General features: G+C 43.1%; 1 protein-coding gene across 1 annotated transcript in view; it reads left to right on the forward strand.

Moving 5' to 3' along the window:
• Positions 1–20,451, forward strand: part of sms (spermine synthase) — a 68,455-nt gene extending 48,004 nt beyond the window's left edge. Inside the window, exons 8-10 of the mRNA XM_072584727.1 lie at positions 720–799; positions 9,617–9,732; positions 18,543–20,451. Coding sequence (XP_072440828.1) covers positions 720–799; positions 9,617–9,732; positions 18,543–18,573 — 227 coding nt within the window. The 3' untranslated portion in view covers positions 18,574–20,451. The remainder of the gene's footprint in view (positions 1–719; positions 800–9,616; positions 9,733–18,542) is intronic.
• Positions 20,452–22,664: the final 2,213 nt, after the last annotated feature.

The following is a 22,664-nucleotide window of genomic DNA, read 5'->3' on the forward strand; positions in this document are numbered from 1 at the left end:
ACATAGACTCGAGCTATATGGAATACATAGCAATGGGCTAGAGCAGTTCAAGAATATGACTCTGCTCACCTCCACGAAACCAATTATCGGCAGAGAATTTTCTTCTGTGCTGGCCTGCCGATTGACATCCATATCCTGTGAATTAATTATAAAAAAAAATCATAAGTACATCAATGATGAGTGAGCCAGTGTGAATTAAAATGAAAGCAGCAGAGGGATTTGGAAATTCAGGCATGGATTTGACAATCAAGCTGGACCTGGAGCTAACGTTGTTCAGCGAGCACTGGATAATAGGAGAACTGGACTCAGTGTGGTTTAGGACTGGGCAGATGTGGTTAAAGAAGCAAAGGTAGCAGCTAGTCTGGAGTTCATTGCAGTAGTCAAGTTTAGAGGTAGCGAATGCATAGAAGAGGGTTTCAGCAGCCAATAGTATGATGGTGGAAGTCCGAGGTCTTGCTGATTGGTCAGATCTGAGGCAAAAGCTGAACTGTTGAAAAAGACACTGAGATTATAGGTGGTCTTGTTCAGGTTGAGTAGAGGTCAGTGGAGAAGATTTGTCTCAGTGGCTAGGGAACAGAGCTTGTGACTAATAATGGTTGATAATATTGGCTTTTGTTTTGTTTTCACCCTTTTAATTATGTTTTCATAAACCCAACTCAGTTGGATGTTTAATAACAAACTTGCTGCTTTGTAACGTGTCTTTTTCCTTCTGACCTCAGAATCAACATGGGATTTCCTGCGACTTATTCTTGACCTTGCTGTGAAGGTTTTGAAACCCACAGGAAAGTATTTTACACAGGTAAGGGGCCACTCTTACATTTTTCCATGGTGTACTGATCATAGCGACGGTAAGAATGAGGACTTGACCATTGAGCCTGGTATTTATGAACAATGCATCTCGGGGAAGGATGGTACAGTCTGTGTGATGTTGTTTTGTGTCTTGGAGAGTCGGTTAGTTCTCCAGCTAGGATGATTATAACTTACCCATGTTGGCGACATAGGACTGGAGGTTCCAATTGCTTATGTCTGTTTATTCAGTGGGACAGTGGTGTGACCTGAATCGCAGACCTGGTTTCCATGTTGTTTGCACCGGTTTTCAGAGCCAGCCCTGCCCAGACAGTTGGGTCTCCGTCCTCCAGGGTGAATTCAGTATGTTGTGTTTTCATTAATTGTGCTCACCTTGGCAAACCGTCATGGAGGCTTTGAAAACTTAGTCTGTGGGTGCAAATAGGCTTGTGGCATTTTCATTTTTTTAAACTTGGCTCCCTTGCAGCGGGCAGATTGGCTCTCCAAACAGTGTCAATCTTGAGTATGGTGCATCTTGCACCCAAAATAGAAACTCGAAACCCTGTCAGGTTCCCCTCTTAACCTGTTCTGCCAGTTGCTTTAATTGGGAAAGTGCCACCACAAGAACATGTTATAGCTTGGGCAGCTCATGACACACCACTACAATATGGCTCAGTGGGTTAGCACTGCTGCCTCACAGGACCAGGGACCCAGGTTCAATTCCAGTCTTGGACGACTGTCTGTGTGGAGTTTGCGCATTCTCCCCTGGGTCTGCGTGGGTTTCCTCCCACAGTCCAAAAATGTGCAGGTCAAGTCAATTGGCCATGCTAAATTGCCCATAGTCTTAGGTGCATTAGTCAGGGGAATGGGTCTGGGTGGGATATTGGGTTGGAGGGTCGGTGTGGACTTGTTGGGCCAAATGGCCTGTTTCCACTCTGTTGGGATTCTAATCTAATGCATTCAAAAGTGTAAAGACTGGGCACTGGAATGGAATTCTTCCTTCTAATCATTTTCAGTTGTCAAATTAGTTTAATTTTTATATCCAAAGAGTTATTAGTATCTCTCTGCTTCTCTTACCCCCATGCTATTTAGTAGTCAAACATTGATATTGATGCATGGACTGCATTGTCTGCATTTTTAGTGAGGCTATGATTCTGACGTGTATGTGGGTACTTTGGTGAGTAATTTTAAGTGAGGGTAGTGCACTGTAGTTTCTGTTTTGATTGAAGTAGCAGTTTATTTGGTGAAAAACGTCTGATCACTTTAGCTTCCAATGGGCTTCTCGCCTCAGTTGGCTCTCATGAGAGAAGACGGAAAGAGAGACTTGAAAGGCAAATCACCTGATTTCTTTTGTTTTTTTAATGCTGTCCTGAGAGTAGGTCCTGTGATAGGTCCTTGCAAGATATTCATCAACAGAGTATACAAACTGGGGTTGGATTAACTTTTGTGCAGTGGTTTTCTTTCACTGTGTGCTCTGTGGAGGCAATACAGATAGTGTGCACCAGGTGGTGAGCTGCCCATGTATAGCAGTCTTGAAGAAGACAACTTGTGATTTACAACCAACTGATCAGAGCACTCTGTGTGTAATTTGTAGTTATGCATGCCTTCATGTCTTCATATGTTTGTTGATGCATGGTGGCAGTCTTATATATTAACTTTTCAAATTCATTTTCTATTTGCAAACTTTTACGAAAATGAAGGCCTCACTACCTGCTTGAATGTAAAAGATTGCATTGCATTATTTACAAAGAAGAACAGGGCAATGTATGGTTATCTTGTTGTGGTTTATGGAGCTTTGCTGTCCTCTGTGCTTCCTGCAGTATGTCAGAGACTACCTTTCAAAAGTAGTTAATTTAGCTGGGACATCTTTAAAGAGGTATTGCAACAGTGAAGAGTCCTTGTTGAGACAAATCCAGCTTTATATTTAAAAAAGAGTCCAAATCACATTTACATGGTATGTCTGGGAATAGCCTGCAGGAGTGGCTGTGTCCACTGTGAATTAAAAATACTGAATTAAATGCCTGATGTGCTGTTATAAGCAAAGACCGATCTGCTAGTCTGAGACTGTATTAATTTATGTGGTCAGCAGCCCCTCTCATCCCATTTTTAGATTTGATCAGGAGAGTGTGTTGCACCTTGGGTGATGCTGGCATCGTGGTCATGTCACTGCACTAATAATCCAGAAGCCTAGGCTAACGTTCTAGGCACATGAGTTCAAATCCTGCCAAGGCAGAAGCTGAAATTTGAATTCAGTTTTTAAAAAAAATTAATGGATCAAAACCTGATTATTATTAAATTGGAGGGGGTTCAGAAAAGATGTACCAGGATGTTGCTGGGAATGGAGGGCTTGTGTTATAAAAATAGGCTGGATAGGCTAGGCCTTTTTTTCACTGGAGCATAGGAGGTTGAGGGGTGATCTTAAAGTTTATAAAATTATGTGGGGGATAGATAGCATGAATTGCCAAGGTCTTTACCCCAGGGTAGGGGAGTCCAAACTTGGCGGCTTATTTTTAGGGTAAGAGAAGATTTTTAAATTACATGAAGGACAACTTTTATTTTGCACAGTGGGGTTCATCTTTGGAATGAAGTGATGGATGTGAACAGAGTTACAATGTTTAAAAGGACCTTTGAATAAGTATGTGAATAGGAAAGGTTTAGCAGGATGTGGACCAAACGCAGGCAAGTCGGACTAGTTCACTTTGGGAACACAGGCGGCATGGACTAGTTAGACTGAAGGATCTGTTTCCATGCTGCATGCAGATCCCTATGATACCAGCCTAATGACAACAGTTGATTGTTGTTAAAAATCACTAATGTCCTTTTGGAATGGAAATCTGCCATCATGACCTGGTCTCAACTACATGTGACTCCAGCCCCACAGCAATGTGGTCAACCCATACCTACTGTCTGGGCAATTGGGGATGGGCAATAAATGCGGGCCTGATGAGTGACTACCACATTCCATCAACAAACAGAAAAGAAACTTTAAATTTCTTTCTGAATGTTAAGGTTATGTCCAGCCTTCAGTGTTGGGTGACATTCCTGGTAACAGATGGAGTTTCTACATGATTGTAAAGAGGTGAGAAGTTATGGTACGATTGTGTGGTAGTCAGGGCGGCACGGTGGCTCAGTGGTTAGCACTGCTGCCTCACAGCGCCAGGGACCTGGGTTCAATTCCAGCCTTAGGCGTCTGTCTGTGTGGAGTTTGCACATTCTTCCCGTATCTGCGTGGGTTTCCTTCGGGTGCTCCAGCTTCCTTCCACAAACCAAAGATGTGCAGGTCAGGTGAATTGGCCATGCTAAATTGCCCATAGTATTCAGGGATGTGTAGGTCAGGTGCATCAGTAAGGTGAAATGGAGAGTAATAGAGTAGTGGAGTGGGTCTGAGTAGGCTGCTGTTCGGAGGGTCGGTGTGGACATGTTGGACAGATGTCCTGAAGAAGGGCTCATGCCCGAAACGTCAATTCTCCTGCTCCTTGGATGCTGCCTGACCTGCTGCGCTTTTCCAGCAACACATTTTTCAGCTCATGTTGGACAAATGGCCTGTTTCCACACTGTAGGAGTCTATGACTGTAGGGTGATTTTTCACATGGCAGTGCTCATTCTGTGGCCTCTTGTGTGTGAGATGTGTGGGTTGGGGAATTAGATGCAGGGGTTCCATATCCTGATTTGTCTTGATTTACTGTTGTCACGTGCTGAGATACAGTGAAAAGTACTGTTTTGCATGCAAACCCAAGCAAATCGTACCTTATGCACATCGGGGTAATAGAACGGAATGCAGAATATAGTGTTAAAGCGACAGAAGGTGCAGAGAAAGATCAGCCTTAATATTAGAGGTCTCTTCATAAGTCTGATAATAGCGGGGAAGAAGCTGTCCTTAACTCTGTTGGTACGTGTTCTCAAACTTCTGCCTGACAGAAGAGGATGAAAAGGAGTATAACCATGGTGGGAGGGATCTTTGATTATGTTGGCTGTTTTCCTGATGCCGTCGAGATGTGCAGTGTGTGACTGATTTTTCTGATCAGTGAAGCAGGGATGCTGAGAGTTCAGACACATTGACCTCCACACTCGTTCTTGCTGATTGGCAGAACAGGAGGGTAGAGCCTTACAGAAGGTCCCTTTGTGAATCTGAGCTGCAACGTAAGAACTCCGTCTGTGAACAGATGGTCGCATTAAAAGAAAGACCAAATCTTTGGGAGTGTTGTAACATTGTCAGAAAGAGGTCCATAACTCTTCAAAAAAAAAACAACAAGCTGTAATAAATAGAACCCAGTTGCCTGGCTGCTTGGTCTGCCTCATGTATGCTGCCAAACTCTAACAGTGGATTGAGTTCAAGTCCCATCAGGGAATGTTGTAAAACTGAATTCCAAACATCTGGTAACCTGTGGACAGGCACCAGGAAGAAACTCCTTAAGCTGTCCTGTGATGTAATGACCGACTTGATTCAGGAATGTTCTTTGGTGCTGGACCCTTCCACACCCCTGCCTGTCTTGTTCCAGGCTGTATTGCTTGCTCAATGCCCTGTAATGAGGCCGAACAAGCCAATCAGTTATGTGCCCTGTTGCTTTGAAAGGTCTGTCTCTCCCACCTTCTGCACAATGAGTGCTGCGTCATCAGTATTTACTTGACAGCAATACAAATGACGAGAGAAATGGAGCAAAGTACTAGACAATCTGACATTGATTATAACACAGAACCACAGAGCGCTGGGTGACCGAGCATCCACTCTCAATGTAAAAACAAAGTGCTCGAGAAACTCAAATGGCAGCGTATGTGGAGAGAGAATCAGTTGATGTCATGAGTCCAGTGTGACACGTCAGAACCGAAAGCGACTGGAAAACGTTTTATTTTTGTTTATAGAGGGCAAGGTTGACAGAGAATCAGGGGCAACAAGTTGACAGGATGACCGTTTCAAAGGGGGAGGGAGGCAAAGAAATGAAGGTGGCCAATGCTGCATCAGTTCTCAGTAAAGGGATGAGCTGTGGGTAAATCCTCGAGGGAGGGATCACGGTGGAGGAACGTCACTGGAGACCGGTGAAAGGGTCTGTGCAATGGGGAGAAGCCTCCTGATTATATTACAGAAGCATGGTGTACTGGGTAATCAGGACTGAGCACAAATCAGACATGAGTTATAGGATGCCAGGGACTTCTGATTAGAATAGTTCACAGTCAGGAGGAAGGGGCCTTGGAGTACTCAAGGAATTGAGAGTTTTGGAGTCATCTTGGCAGGATATGCGGACTGGCAAATGTCTTGCTGAAGATCACTATCTGCCCTCTCTTAACTGATGGACCAGTTACTCTGTGTTAAACACAACTTGGAGAAAGCACTGAGGGTACTCTGAGATGGAACTCAGATTAACATTTCTTCCATGTGCCTATCCAAGAGTCGCTTAAATGTCCCTAATGTCTCTGACTCTACTACCACTGCTGGCAGTGCATTCCACACACCCACCACTCGCTGTGTAAAGGACCTACCTCTGACATCTCCCCTAAACCTTCCTCCAATCAACTTAAAATTAAGCCCCCTCATGATAGCCATTTCCGCCCTGAGAAAAAGTCTCTTGCTATCCACTCTCTATGACTCTCATCATCTTGTTTACCTCTACCAAGTCACCTCTCATCCTTCTTCGCTCCAGTGAGAAAAGCCAATTCTCTCTCAACCTTTCTTCATGAGACATGCCCTCCAATCCAGGCAGTGTCCTCGTAAATCTCCTCTGCACCCTCTCTAAAGCTTCCACATCCTTCCAATAATGAGGTGACCAGAACTGAATACAATACTCCAATTGTGGTCTAACCAGGGCTCTATAGAGCTGCAGCATAACCTCGTGGCTCTTAAACTCAATCCCCCTGCTAATGTAAGGCAGCACATCATACACTGCCTTAACAGCCCTATCAGCTTGGGTGACAACTTTGAGGGATCTAAGGACATGGACCCCAAGCTCCACCTGTTCCTCTACACTGCCAAGAATCCTGCCTTTAACCCTGTATTCTGCATTCAAATTCAACCTACCAAAGTGAATGATTTCACACTTTTCCAGGTTGAATTCCATCTGCCACTTCTCAGCCCAGCTCTGCATCCTGTCAATGTCCTGTTGCAACCTACAACAGCCTACCACTGGTTGGTGAAGCTATCCACCACTCCACCAACCTTCGCATCATTGACAGATTTACTAACCCACCCTTTCACATCCTCATCCAAGTCATTTATAAAAATCACCAAGAGCAGAGCTCCCAGAACCGATCCCTGTGGAAAACCATTAGTTACCGAGCTCCAGGCTGAATACTTTCCATCTACCACCACCCTCTGTCGTCTTTGGGCCAGCCAATTCTTTATCCAGACAGCCAGATTTCCCTGTATCCCATACCTCCTTACTTTCTGAATGAGCCTACCATGGGGAATCTTATCAAACACAATGCTAAAATCCATGTAGACCACATCTACTGCTCGACTTTCATCAATGTGTGTTGTTACATCCTTCAAAGTTTTCAGTAAAGCTTGTGAGGCATGACCTGCCCCCCTCAAACCGTGCTGGCTATCTCTAATCAAAACTATGGTTTTCTAAGTAATCATAAATTCTGTCTCTTAGAATCCTCTCCAATGCTTCACCCATCACTGACGTGAGACATCCTGAAGGACACATCTGCCAGGCTGGACCTGGTGCAGATGGTCAGAGAACCAAAATGTGGAAATCTGCTTGATTTTTGTTCTTGCCAGTCTACCCATCAAAGGTGCATCTGTCTGTGCTGGTGATAAAGCAGTGATTATCTTACAGCCCATCTGCACAGTAAGAGCATCCTCCATTGTAGTTGTGGCATCATAGCACTGCATAGTTGGATGGATCAGCAGCTTACACCTGGACGTTGTCATCATGGCCCTGGTCTGAACATGATTCAGAAACTCCATAGGTGGAGGTTCGTTCACTGTTCCTGGCTTTTGAAAAAGCTGAGCATTCGGGAGCCCCAGTAAAATTGAAGTCAGTGGGAATTTTGGGAAAACTGTTGAAGTCAGATGGAAATGGTTGTGGTTGTTAGAAGACAGTCATCTGGAGGACTTCCTCAGCATATCGTCCTACCCAATCATCCTCAATTGTTGGACAAGTGACCGCCACACACTCATAACGTCTGAAGTGGGGACTTTTGCTGTGCTGTGATCATCATTCAGAACTGCTTAGATACTGACAGAGTTCATGTCCACGTACAGCAAGACCTGACCAATATCAAGGCATCAGTTGATTAGCAGCAATTAATCTTCATGCTCTGTAGGTGCCCTATAATGATGATCTCCAATGACAGAGAATCTAATGATAGGGAGTTTTGAGAAGATTTGTAGCTCAGGTTGAGGTTCTGGATGTAGGTTTACTCAGTGAACTAGAAGGTTCGTTTTCAGATGTTTTGTCACCATTCTAGGTAACCTCTTCAGTGAGCTGTGGATGAAGCACTCGTCGTGTAGCCCGCTTTCTATTTAAGTATTTGGGTTTCCTTGGGTTGGTCATTTCCTGTTCTTTTTCTCAGGGGGTGGTAAATGGGATCCAAGTCAATGTGTGTGTTGATAAATGGGATCCAACTGGAACTTTATCACCCCGAGAGGAAAAAAACAGGAAATGATCTCACCACAGGAAATGACATCACCAACCCAAGGAAACCCAAACACACAAATAGAAAGCGGGCTGCACCACCAGTTCTCCATCCGGAGGCTCACTGAAGATGTTACCTCGTATGGTGACAGAAACATCTGAAAACGAACCTTCCAGCTCAGCGAGCAAACCTACATGTGGAATCTAATGATCTCATCTTATCTTCCCCTCAGCTCCCTCCCTGCGCCTTAATATTCAGTGTCTACCATTGCTAAATCTCCAGAATCAACAACCAGGGGGTTACTAATGCCCACAAACTGAACTGTTACTACAATAACAGGTCAAAGACTGGGAGTTCTGTCTTGAATAACTCACCTTTTGCCTCCCCACCATCTAAACCAGTCTGAAGTGTGACTTGGAAGTCCTAGCTAAGAAGTAGGGACAGTGCCACTGTGCCTTGAACCATGTGAATTGTCACCAGATCACCGTCATGGAGTCAAATTCCTGGAACTCCCTATGTCATGATATCACTGAAGTACTAGCTATGCACAAGTGCAATCGTTGGAGACAGTTGCTCACCACCAACCTGAGGGCATTTGGGAGTAGGTGATGATTACTGGCCTTGCAAGTGATGTCCAAGTCTCAGAATAAAATAAAATGACAGAACTGCGTTGTAGTAATACAGAATTTCATATTGGTCTATTGATGTAAATATCCTGCCTGATGATTGTAACAGTTCTGTAATGTGAAAGAAAGCAATACTGGAGAAACACATTTGGTCTGGCAACATTTGTGGGAAGGAAAATGGAGCTAAAGTTTCAAATGCAAAGACTTCTCTGTAATATAAGTTCATTAACTTATGTAAAGTTGTGCACTAGCACAATTGTTCCTCATACATACATCACATTTTTGGTACATGTATTCTAAGATGTTAAGCCTCTGGATTAGCCAGCTGTATATTCGCAGGCAGCATTTCCCCTCGAGATTTCAGGCTGGAGCTAACGTCAATGGTTGGTATGACTGGATGGAGAACCGCCAGCATGAAGTTCATTGTTTAGTAGTTGAGTCATTTCAAAATGCCTGCCTTGTGAGTTCTGAAGTTTTGCTGCCTGTCTCTAGATGATAAATCTTCCGATTAGGTCAGTAACCTCCAATAAAAAATCCGAAACTTGACATCTTATGAATTCTGAGTGTGGTTTTAAAAAAAGTTCCTGAAAGAAATTGCCTAATATCTTCACTCTCCTTTTGTCCTCTAGGGTAACTGTGCAAACTTGACAGACGCACTAGCGATGTATGAACAGCAGCTGAACAAACTCTACTGCCCTGTGGAATATTCAAAGAAAGTTGTATGTGTTCCATCTTACGCAGAATTGTATCCTTTTCCCTGCTCCCTGATGCATTTGCTTTGCAAGTAATTTAAATGTTAGATTCCTTTTTAAATAGCTGCGCTGCCTAGATTAGTATTGCCGTGTAGGGAATTCCCCAGTATTTTGATATCCCCCAGCATTGAGTGGAGCTTAAGGGCAATACATCTTTGGAAACACACAACTTCTTTTCTGATTTTAACTTGACAGAAGTTTGACTGTACGGTGCTCCTAAATTAGAGGTAATGAATTGTGACCCAGTTTAATAGCTCATTGACTTTGAAATTCTTATCCTTCTATTCAAATCCTTCCTTAGTCTTGTTCTTCCCACTCTTCTATACTCTTATCTAGCTCTACATTCCTCTGAAAACTCTGCTTCCCTTTAACTTTTGGCCTTTTGCTGCATTCTTCTAACTTCCATCACCTCGGCATTGACAACATTGCCTCCGCTTGCTTTGGTCTTGAGCTCCGGGGTTCCCTGTACAAACCTGTATGTCGTTTTTATATAGAATCCCTACAGACCCCTCGGCCCAACAATTCCACACCCACCCTCCGAAGAGTAACCAACCCAGACCCGTTCCCCTACTCTATATTTACCCCTGACTAAGGCACCTAACCTCCATGAACAGCATGAACAATTTAGCATGGCCAGTTCACCTGACCTGCACATTTTTGGACTGTGGGAGGAAACTGGAGCACCCGGAGGAAACCCACGCAGACACGGGGAGAATGTGCAAACTCCACACAGACAGTCGCCCAAGGCTGGAATCGAACACGGGTTCCTGGTGCTGTGAGGCAGCAGTGCTAACTGCTGAGCCATTGTGTCGTCCCATTTTGTATTCAACTTTTAAGAGTATCCCATCCTTGACCCATTCCCATACATTTACCCCAGACTCCTACACCTAACTTAGACATCCCTGAACAGTATGGGTAATTTAGCATGGCCACTTCACCTAACCTGTGCACCCTTGGATTGTGGGAGGCAACCGGAGCACCCAGAGAAAACCCACGCAGACACGGGGAGAATGTGCAAACTCCACACAGACAGTCACCCGAGGCTGGAATCGAACCTAGGACCATGTTGCTGTGAGGCAGCAGGGCTAACTACTGAGCCACCGTGCCGCCCTTAAATCTATTTACTTCTCCCTTAAGATGCTCCTCAGAGTACACCACTTTGTTGCAATAGCTCCTTATTTGACGTTGTATCAGATCTTGTTTGCTCTTCCACTGAAGTGTTTTGAGGTATTTGACTGTGCCACTGGCATAAGTGCAAATTATTAGACATATTGCTTTACAGTTTGAAAGGTAAGGTTGATACAATTGCCCGCTTGTGTAGTTTTACATAGGATTTCATTGATAATTTTATGTTGCAAAATTTGTAGCAGTGATGACAGCATTAGAGCTAATTATTGAAGGCTTGTAGAGCTGATCAGAACAGAAGAGCAGACAACTGTCTAAAGAACTGACCAGCAATGGGGAGCACCCTAGCAATAGCAATCATAACATAGTAATCTTAGCATGTAGATTGAGAGCTTAAAATAATCAAGTCCAGAGTGAAAAAGAAAAATTGGACTGAGTACGATTTTTAAGAGGTGAGAATAGAGCTGGTAAAAAACAAGCATTTTCGCAGATGGGTGGCGATAGTCAGAAGCGTCTACATCAGTAAAACAGAACAATATTCATCTGAAGAACAAAAAGAAACTAGCCATGGCAGGTTTTTTAAAATTTATATTTGCACAGTGCGTGGGTGTCCCTTGCAATTGCAGTTTTTGTTGTACATCGCAGTTGTGGCATGTAAATAAGTAAGGACAAAATTGAATCATAAAAAAGCATACAGTAAACAAGGAGGATGACAGTAGGTGGTAAAACAATGTCGGAGAAATAAGCCAACCAAAACTCAGTTGAATTGTCAAGGAGTGTGGACGTTGAGAGTTAAACCAGCTTCTGTGATTGCCTTCAAAGGGGACAGTGAGCTGCCATGTAGTGCTGCTGCCAACCTTGGGCAGTAGATGTACACAGTGCTGTTCAGGAGGCCGTTTCAGAATGTTTGACCCAGTGATACCGTAGGGACAGTGGCCTATTTCCTCATCAGGACGGTGAGTGGCTTGGAAGGGAACTTGCAGGTGGTGGTTCCCTCCTATCTGCTGGCCTTGTCCTTCTTGATAGTATAGGCAGTGGGTTTAAAGGTGCTGTCTCTTGGTGAGTTAACTGCAGTGCATTTTGTACATGGTATACACAGCTGCCACTGTGTATCATTTGGCGTAGGGAGTGAATGTTGAAGGCAGTGGACAGGGTGCAATTCAAGCAAATGTCTTTGTCCTGGACGACCTGGAGTGTCTCAGACTCAAACAGCAAAACTGTGAAGGGGAGTCCGCCTGTTTAAAAGCCCTCAGCTCCAAATGCCGGGTCTATTAAATAATTAACATTCTTATGATTACAGGAGGCTGGCTTGTTTTGGCAAGACATTAAAAAGATCATAGCGCATGAGAGGAAATCTAAGATGAGATGACAGTAGGTATTTATAACCCAACTAATTTTACAATGAAGCCTTGATCCTGATGGATTACAACCAACCATTTTCAGAGGTTAGAGAAGAGATATCAGAGCTATTATCTATTTGAAAAAGAAAGATTAAGCAGAGAATTAGTGCCAGATGAAGACAAAGTTGGCCTTGATGGTGCTGGATACCTTTTTATAAGGTTTCCCATTAGTCTAAATTCTGAGGTGAGCTCGAAATGAGTGCTGAAACATAATACTTTATTGCAATACTCACATTACTATATTTGGAAAGGAGTGTCAAAACATGCCTAGGGGACCCGAGACTGATTAATTTAAATTTGGTGCTAGGAATAAAAGAATCCGTGCCTGTAGACGGAACTGAAAAGAAAGATTAGTGACTGAAGATGTCACAGCCACCACAAAAGCAAAGGTTATGCTTGACCAAGATTTGATGGAGGTCAGAACATGTAGAATTGAAATAAGTTATGGAGTGGATTGCGAACTAGTTCGGAAAGAGATTAAAGATGTTAGAAGTAGACACTCAGACTGGTGCAAGGAGGGAAGTGATGTTTATTCTACAAGGATTGTTGCAGAGATCACTTCAGTAACAGTGCCAATATAATTTACATATCACCTTTTTAATTGTTACAAAATGCTCTGTAACACTCGAGCAGTAATAAATTAAACTGTTAACGTTGAGCCGCACCAGGAGATGTCAAGACATGTGGTCAAAGGCTTAGTTAAATAGAGAGCACCAAAGTAGCAAAGAGATTTGCATGCCATTGGTGGGACAATTACAATCCAAGGTGCTTAAGGGGTCAGAATTAGCGAACCCTAATTCTGGAGAAGGTTAGACAGTAAGGGACAAGGGCATTGAATGATTTGAAAAAATGGATAAGGGCTTGTGTTAAGACAGAATTGAGCTGGGAGCCAGTATCGATCAGCAAGTGAATGGACACTTGTGAGTGAAGTGTCAGCAGCAGAGTTGTGGATGAACGCACACCTATGGGAGATGGGAGACTGACCAGAGGAGCATTGGAATTGTTATAGTTAAGGAAAGGAAAGGAATGAGGATTTCAGCAACAGATGAGCTGAGGCAGTATCTTGAATGATACTTCAAAATGAGGCAGCGATGGAAACGGATATGTGGCTGAGAGTTCTCTTGGAAATAAAGAGCCACAGCTAGGTTGCAAATGGTTTGGCTTAAGTTCAGATAGTTGTCAGAGAGGAAATGGAGTTTAAGCTTATAGGGTCATAAAAGGGAACAAGGGTAGGTCACCCAGCATGTCACACCTGCTCTGATCATGGCTGGTATACTTGTGGCCTGAACTCACTATCCAGCCTGCTGCTTATAACCCTCCACTCTCTTTTTGATCAAAAATCTGTCCTGTTCAGTCTTGAATAAATTCAGTGTCTTGGCCTCTGTTGCTCTGTGGGGAAAAGAATTTCCAAGATTAACAATCCTGAGAGAACTCCATTTCCATTTTAACGGAAGACCCCTTGTTTCTAATCTATGCCCCCCAGCTTCTAGGATTCTGCGTTGAGGGAAATGTACTGTCAACATCTATCCTGTCAACCCCATGCAGAACCTTCCACTTCATATAGATTACTGCCTGTTCTTCTAAATGTCAATGAATACTAAAAACACAACTTTTCCCAGTAAGATAATCCCTATAACCAGCATAATAAAACTTTCTCTGAGTTCCTTCCAATGTAAGTATGAAGTCATGTGATCAAAACTGTACACCGTGTGGTCTCACCAGTGCCTAGTACAGTTGCACTAAAGCACCACTACTTTTATACTCCATCTGGTTTTAAAGATCAGCATTCAGTTTTAAAAATCACACAAACACCAGGTTATAGTCCGACAGATTTATTTGGAAGCACTAGCTTTCGGAGTGCTGCTCCTTCATCAGGTGGTTGTACATTCAGTTTGCCTTTGTCATCACTTGGTGTACCTGCATACTAACTACTTGTATCACGTGTATCCCTCTGCAATTTCTCTTTTAATGTGTGGCTTTTTGTTCTTGCCAAAGGATCACTTCTGAGAGGACAGCAGGATGAATGTTTTCTGTCTCATGAGGAACTCTAAAACAGGGGCACACTGTATAAAACTAAGTGTTACCCATTTAAAACACAGAAATTTCTTTTCTGAGAGCATCATTGGTCTTCGACATTGTCTTGCCTGGAGAGCAGTACAGCTGGCCATTCACAGAATCCCTGCAGTGTGGAAACAGGCCCTTCGGCCCAACAAGTCCATGCCGACCCTCTTAGGAGTAACCCATCCTGACCCATTCCCCTACTGTCCTATATTTATCCCTGACTAATGCCCCAAACCTGAACACGATAGGTAATTGAGCATGGCCAGTCCACCTAACCTTTGGACTGTGGGAAACAAGAGCATCTAGAGGAAACCCATGCAGAGAGTATGTAAACTCCTCACAGTCACCCAAAGCTGGGATCGAACCCAGGCTGCTGGTGCTGTGAGGCAGCAGTGCTAACTAAGCCACCATGTTCACAGGCAATTCTAAGTTAAATAACTACTTGACAAAGGAGCAGAGGATGAAGCAGGGGCCAGGCAGGAAAGTGGAGGTAAGGCCACAGTCAGGTCAGCCACGATCTTATTGAATGGTGGGACAGACTGGGAGGGGCTTCTATTCCTTGTGATATAGTAGGTGGCTTTGATCTTTGTGACAAAGTGCCATGTGCTGCTTACACTTACTACTAAAGGAGAAACCTTCCAGTAAACACAGGTTAATAAGGTGATGAAAAGTCGGAGGGTAATATTTTTAACTTTCTAAAGCAACACTCTGAAAAAGCGTAGATAAACTTGTAGTGTGGGAGGAGGCTTGTGTAGATTGTAAATAGCAATGTGCACCTGTAGGATTGAATGGCCTGTTCTGTGTTTGGAATACTACATAACACTGTAGAACAAAAATAAGAGTAGCACTGTCTGCTAATTATCTCCAACCTGGACATTGCTGCATGCAATGAAGCAAATTTAGTGCACTGAAGAGGATTTGAGAAATAGCTTTTCAAAGAAATCTTTTCAGAGTTTGACCTTTGGATAATGGCAATAAATGACTGTTCCGCTGTCCAAATTCACCATCTCGACAAGTAGGTATTTGCTGTAACATTTATTCCCCTCCATGAAACGCCAGATGTTAAAGAACTTAGACAGAGGCCAGTCATCTACTTTGTCAGTCAAAATACATGTATACTGACTAGAACAGCACAGATGTAACACGCTGCCTTCTCTATGTCCTGTTTATACACCAAGGTTCTCACCCAGTTATCCCTTAATTAACGTATAATACCTCCAATTCCCTGGTTCCATTTGCTGTCTGTCTGCTATCTGCGCCAGACCCTACTAGATGATGCCCCCCCCCCCCCCCCCACCCACCCTGGATATCCATTCTTTCTATTTTCCTGTTTCTGCCCACCCAGTTTAATTTTGAATATGGTACTAATGCCCAGACGCTCCTGACGATGTTTCAGGTAAAGTTATTCTGATTATAAACAAAAATAAAGTAAATGAACTGATTGTATTCCACATGGTGGAAATTCATCGTTACGTTATTTTAGTCATTTAGTCATGCTGCACGTGTAACACATGATATTCTGTTGTCTCTGCTAGGCTTGGAGTCCAGTTAAACGTTCATGTACATTGTTTTGACTTATCCCTAAGCCATTGAAGTTTTTTGAAAGATTTGTTTTACTGGATTTGTTTCATCAATATTGCGTATTGCAAATCTTCCCTGGATCCGAATAGGGACTGAAACATGACAGAAGAGTGAACAGCTTATTAATATGAAGCTGTTTTATTTCAAATTGTAAAAATCTTTGATATTAGTTTTGGCTCATGATGTCAGTGATTTGAAGCCTTGGTTGTAGATCACCCTTATTTGATTTGGCATGCCCAATGGAATGGCTTTTACAGGTCACGTCAGACTGTCTCCCCAAGGTGGCTTCCCAAATTAGTTCTAATTTGTGAAATTCTTCCCTCAATTTAACCATTACACCATCGGTCATAAAAATAGATAAAAGCTAAAATAGGGAATAGACCTTTTGCTTCTGGCCAGCATTTAATCTCAACAAGCAAATATTTCTCAGAGTCTTTGCACAATCTAGGTCAAAACCTTTAATCTCTCTTCCTTCACCTCCCCATGCAAGCTAATCTTCAATGTTGCCCATTCCACCCTTGATGACTACAGTGAATTCCATGGTACCTCACCTGCCTGTGCAGGGCGTTCACTAGCTGTCAGTCTCTTGCATTTAACCTTGTATCTATGTCTCCTCTTTCTTAAACTGCTCACTTTCTGAAAGTGGCTACCTTCTACTTGTCTTTTTTTTTGTATTGTTATAGACATGTGCAGCGCCTTGTCTGGATGGCCTAATGAAAATAAACCAACCCTTACATAGTTGTCAAGATCTACAGCATAAAGGTCCTTTGATCCACCATGTCCACAACAGTGAAAAGCAGACACAACTTCTCTAATCCCCCTCTCCAGCACTTGGTGCATAGTTCTGTATACCTTGGCATCACAAGTGCGGATCTTTTCTAAACTGTGATGAGGGTTTCTGCCTGTACGAACCTTTCAGATTCCCACCAGCCTCTGGGTGAAAATGGTTTCCTTTGCCTACTCTAAACCCTGTTCTATCTACGCCCCTTTATAATTTTATACACATCCATCATGACCTCTCTCAACCTTCTTCTGCTCTGAGCAAAACGACCAATTTCTCTCCTTAACTGAAACTCTGCAGTCCATGCAACATCCTGGTAAATCTCCACTGCATCTTCTCCAATGCTGTCACACCCCTCCTGTAACATGGATCCCAGAGCTGCATACAGTACTCCAGCTGTGACCTAACCAACAGTTTATGCAGTTCTAGTATAACCTCCCTACTCTTAAACACACTGTCTCAGCTCATGAAGGCAAGTGAATGCCTTAATCAGTTTAAGCACTGACCTGCTATTTTAATGGGCCAGTGAACATGCGCACCAAGATCTCTAACTGCTTCCAGGGACCTACCATCCATCATGTATTCCCTTGCCATATTTGCCCTGCCCAAGTGCATCATCTGTCACTTATTCAGATTGAGTTCTATTTGCCACTGATTCGCCCATCTGATCAGCTTGTCGGTATGCTCTTATAGTCTAAGGCTATCATTCTCCATATTTATCACCCTCCCAACTTCTGTATCATCAAACTCGCTGATCAGTCCTCCTAATTTCAAGCTGTAAGCCTTTCATTCCCGTTTTTAAGTTTTAATATTTCATGTTTATGTACATCCTAACAAATATGCGCTGTATCCACTTTAAACGTCCCTTTCGTATTGCTGCTGCTTTCGATGATTTTAGGCATCGCTGACAAGGCCAGTATTTGTCTCCCATTCCTGATTGCAGTTAAACTGAGTGGCTAGCTTGGCCATTTTAGAGGACAGTTCAGAGTCTTTGGGTCTAGAGTCGTGTAGACTGAACCAGGTAAGGACAGCAGGTATTCTTAGTAAACCAGATGGGTTTTCAGGTAAGTTTTAAAACTGAGGTCTTGCAGAATGTCTCCAATTTCATTATGAACTTGGTATTTATCGTGCTTTCTGGCCTTGAACCCGTCCTGATTTTGTAATCTCCGTAGAACACGCAGTTCTCAAATTCTGTTGTCCCACCTTCGCTTTACCAGCTGTATATTCTACTGTACAGGCCATAAGCTTGTCTCCATCTCTTGCTTGAACACACTCCTCCGTACTGTTTATTTCCTCAGTCAATCTTCAGGTGATCTATTCAGAAATCACCTCCCTCGCTTCACCATCCATTTCTATTCCTTTGTGACGTGCCTTGTGATGTTTTCATACTTGTGAAATTATTCTGTAAGCCCAAGTCATTGGTTCAGTATGTCTAAGTGATTCCATGTGACTAAACAAGGCTCCACAGACTGCTCTAAACACATATCGTACATCTTGCGCTTTCATGTAATTTGTCAGAGTATTGCAAAGCTTAATTTTAATGTGGTTGGTTAAAAATCTCCCAACACCAGGTGATAGTCCGACAGGTTTAATTGGAAGCACTAGCTTTCGGAGCGTCGCTCCTTCATCAGGTGGTTGTGGAGTACTGCTTCCAATTAAAACCTGTTGGACTATAACCTGGTGGTGTGTGATTTGTAACGTTGTACACTCCAGTCCAACACCGGCATCTCCAAATCATAACTTTACGTGGGCAATGTTTTTCGAAGTGGAGTCTTTAGTCTTAAATCTTTACTGATCGATATGTGTCGAGTGTGTAAACCTCAAATTGTTTGATTTCCTTAAGTTTCTTGTTCAGATGGGTGTTCTACACAGTGTGGAAAAAATAGAACGTACCTTTTCAAATCAAAAGTTGCAAGTTATTCTATGAAAAATCAATAGAGTTGGTAATTGTAAGGATGGCAGGGCTATGTGCTGCATGATGCTTTTTAGGCTTGTACCCTGGTGCAGGCTGTTTCTCACTGAAGTAATGCTGTGTACTTAAATCAAGTCTCCTGGCCGAGGTGTCTTGCATTGTGCTGTGATGCAACTTCTCATTTCAGGAAAGATGCGACTTGTATATTTTGCAGGGAATTTTTTTTTAAGGTGTCTGATCATTTGCATTTTAAATGGAGGCGCAAGGAGCAGTGGTGACTGCACTGGACCTCCTGAATGTCACTGTAAATGTGAATCTAGATCTTTTTTACTTTTGGGGGTGGGTGGGTAGGCGAATTCACAATTTTGGATTTAGTGGTGATTTATTCCAGTTAATTTTTTTTTGTTCTGGATTGTCTTTGCGTATTTCAGTCTGCGGTATCATACTCTTATGTCAACCATAGTCAGTTTGGGAATTAATTTCTTTTAATTTATTGCTGTGTTTTTGGAATAAACACAACTTGTTGAAATGTGTTCTATTATTTCTGCATAAAGTTATTACTGTAGCCTTTTGCAATGGCTAATGACAAGAAAATTGTTGAGCACTTCATGTATTGAAAGAAAGGGGGAAATCATTGTTGGATTTTGTTCTTTCTCTGTGTGAACATTTCTTGACTTTTCCAGGCAAGTTGCTAATATTAGAACAATATTTATTTATTCATTCATCACAGAGCAAGTGTTTTCTTTCCTGCTCAAGGGAACATTTTTTCATTTGTATTAGTGCTGAGAATTGAGCAACCTCTGTCAGTCTTTATGTTGGTTAAAATATGAATGAGCGACAGGTTACAATGGCATCATCCTAATCGTAAATTTGTTTAGAAAATGCACAATTGATGGTTCTGCAGGCATGGGAATGAGTCTCTTTGGAAATGGGTCTAAGCTCCAAGAGAATAGAAAGCGATCGGCTTTGACCTCTTAAATCAAATAGAGAAGAACAATCAAAGACAGTATTGCGTCCATCCATAGTTAGTTTCGCATCTGCCAACCGCTCTGGTAAATCAAATGCCAACCACCCTGCATCGTTAAAGTGGAGTCAGAACAAATAAATTTGCAGGTCCCACCAAAGGTGGTGTCTCCCGATTAGCAGTGAATGTGGGTCAGAGATTCACTGTTGTTTTAAGAGTCTTATCTGTAGCCTGCATGCTTTTATGTTCCACATCTCTCCTGGAGCCTCACTGTGCTGTCCCTGCAAAGTAAACATTGGCTACCATCCTTTCCACTTGATAACAGCTTGCAATGAGAGGTATCGTTGTGGTTATTAGCCGATGTCATGCTATTGGTCAGGATGTATTCTTTTTCAATTGCTGTCCCTGCCACCCTCATGCAGACCAGAACTGACCACATTTCTTTCACGTGATAATTGAGAAGGACAATGTCAGAATTACAGAAGGGGGTTTTCCTTTTAATACAAATTTCATGGGGGTTTCAGTGCTATTCGCAATAGAATTTTGTACCCCATTTCTTTTCCATAATCTGTATAATTTGTCAGCTACTGTCCTAGTTCTCTAATAGTCAAGTCTTGGAAAAAGTAGCATCAAGTGAGAAAGGTTGGTAATGACAGTAATTTTGATGTTTGTGAAATCTTTCTGCGTGTCAACTACAATTGGCAACTACAAACACAAGTGTTGCGATTTTAAAATAATGAACCTTTGCACTGAATGCTGCTCCTGCTGTGTAGAACTGTGAACAAGTGCAACAGCACAAGAGTTTATAATGGAATTATCAATGGCAGTTTAGTTCTGTAAGATGCACAGGAGTGCAGTAAACCTGAAAATAAAGGTCTCCACAAAATGCCTTTTTGTTTTCTCTTTAACATGTTGTCATTTGTCTACATCAACATTAACAAAGTGTGTTAAAGAACATTAACAATTAACTCTACAGTATTGCAAGTCTTCCATGACGTGTTTAAACTGATAACTTAGTGCAATCTTCATCATTGTCATCTTCCCTGTGTGAGTTGCTTGTCTTGTCTTGCTGCACGTGAAATTTACCTCCGGTGTAGAAGTTAAGTGTGGCAGTGTCCGGTGAGCAGGAGTGTCCATGTTTCAAGCATAAGCTCTTCATCAGGAATGTGGGTGGTGGGGCAAGGGAGCTGCAAGATAAACGAGAGGAGGGAGGTAGCTGAGAAGGTGATAGGTAGAAGGTGATAGGTCAGAGCAGAGGGGAGAGGGGGTAAGTGGGAAGGAAGATGGACAGGTTGGACAGATCAAGAGGGTGGTGCCGAGTTGCAGGGCTGGATCTGGGATGGGAGTGCAGGGAAGATGAGGAAACTGGTGATCCCATGTGATTGGAGGGGACCAAGGTGGAAGATGAGGTGTTCTTCCTCCAGGTGGCTAGAATCTATCGATAGAGGAGGCCCAGGACTTGCATGTCTTTGGCGGAGTGGGAGGGGGAATTAGTGTTCGCTCCCGGGGCGGTGGGGTTGTTTGGTGCATGTGTCCAGGAGATGTTCTCTGAAAAGTTCCACAAGTGGGCGTCCTGTCTCCTCTACGTTATGCTTGAAACGTTGAGTCTCCTGCTCCTCGGATGCGACCTGACTGGCTGTGTTTTTCCAGCACCACACTTTTTGACTCTGATCTTCAGCATCTGCAGTCCTCACTTTCTCCTCGAAGTTGAGCATGCTGTCTACACTCTGGGAATTCTAAGACACCATAAAAGAGTAGCCTGTCAAATCTGGCAATCTTACAATATTGAACAAGGTCACAATTTCCTACTGACTCTTGGTGTGTATTGATTGGTCGTGTCTTGATAGGTCAGGGTACTAATATGGTTCTGTGGTTTGTTTCCTTTTGAACAAATAGATGATTTGTGGCAATTGATCAACTGAGAGCTATTGCCATAAAATGTATCAAGAAATATCCCAGACAGTTGGCTGGGTACATGTATGAATTACTGGCCATCTTGTGTTAGGTATCACTGCCTTCAGTCTAAATGGAGCCACAAGCAAAGTGAGGAAGGTGTCTTTGAGAGTGATATTATGGAACACCTTCCTGTAACCTGGTCATTGATGCTCAGTTTGGGTTCCACTAGGGCCACTCAGCAACAGCTGAAGTCCCCACTTTAGTTCAAGAGCTGCGTTTCTGAGGTGAACGTTGACCAGCTTTGGCCAAATGTGGTACCAAGGAACCACAATAACCCTGAAGTTGGTGACAGTCATGGGGAAAGCTCTCCATTAGTTGGAGTCATATCTAGGATGGAAGAACAAGGTTCTCATTATTGAAGGTCAGCCTCCTGGTCCCAGAATATTAATGGAGTTACTCAGCAGTGTCCTGGGGTTCATCGTGCTTCATCCACGACCTTCTGCCATGAAGCCAAAGGTGAGGATGTTTGTGGATTGCACAGCGCTCATCCCTATTCAGAATTCCTCTAATACTCAAATACCAGTACTTGAAAACATTCAGTCCTGAATTGACAGTGACCGGTAACACATGGGTAAAGTAACAACCAGGCAATGAGCAACACCAATGAGAGAATCTCGTGTTGCCCTTTGACATACACTAGTATCTTTATCACAGGACTCCCCCACTATCAATTAGCTGGAGGGTTACCATTGACCAGAAACTGAACTGGACCATAAATAATCTCTGGCTGCAAGAGCAAGTCAGAGACTAGGAATATCATGGGTGAGTAACTCATCCTCCTGACTCCCTACACCCTGTCCACCATTTACAAGGCACCATTCAGGAGTGTTAAGGAATACTCCCCAGTTGGCTGGAAGGGTGCAGCTCCAATAACACTCGAGAAGCTTGACATTATCCAGGGTAAAGACACCTACTTGACCAGTCAAGTGCATTGCTGTGAATGTGACCAAGGCCCAGCTGAAGACAAAAGGGTTCATTCCAGAAAGAACATTCTTGTGCATTTAGCTTGTAAGGTAACGGGACACGTTTAGAGAAATCAACAAAGCACATGTAATCTTAGGCTTCACAAGGAGATATTGAGTAGAAGAATCGGGGAAACACGCTAAACTTGTATCCATCTCTGATTAGACCACAACTGGACGGAG

Source organism: Chiloscyllium punctatum, chromosome 15 (assembly GCF_047496795.1).
Source record: "Chiloscyllium punctatum isolate Juve2018m chromosome 15, sChiPun1.3, whole genome shotgun sequence".
NCBI classification, from domain to species: domain Eukaryota; kingdom Metazoa; phylum Chordata; class Chondrichthyes; order Orectolobiformes; family Hemiscylliidae; genus Chiloscyllium; species Chiloscyllium punctatum.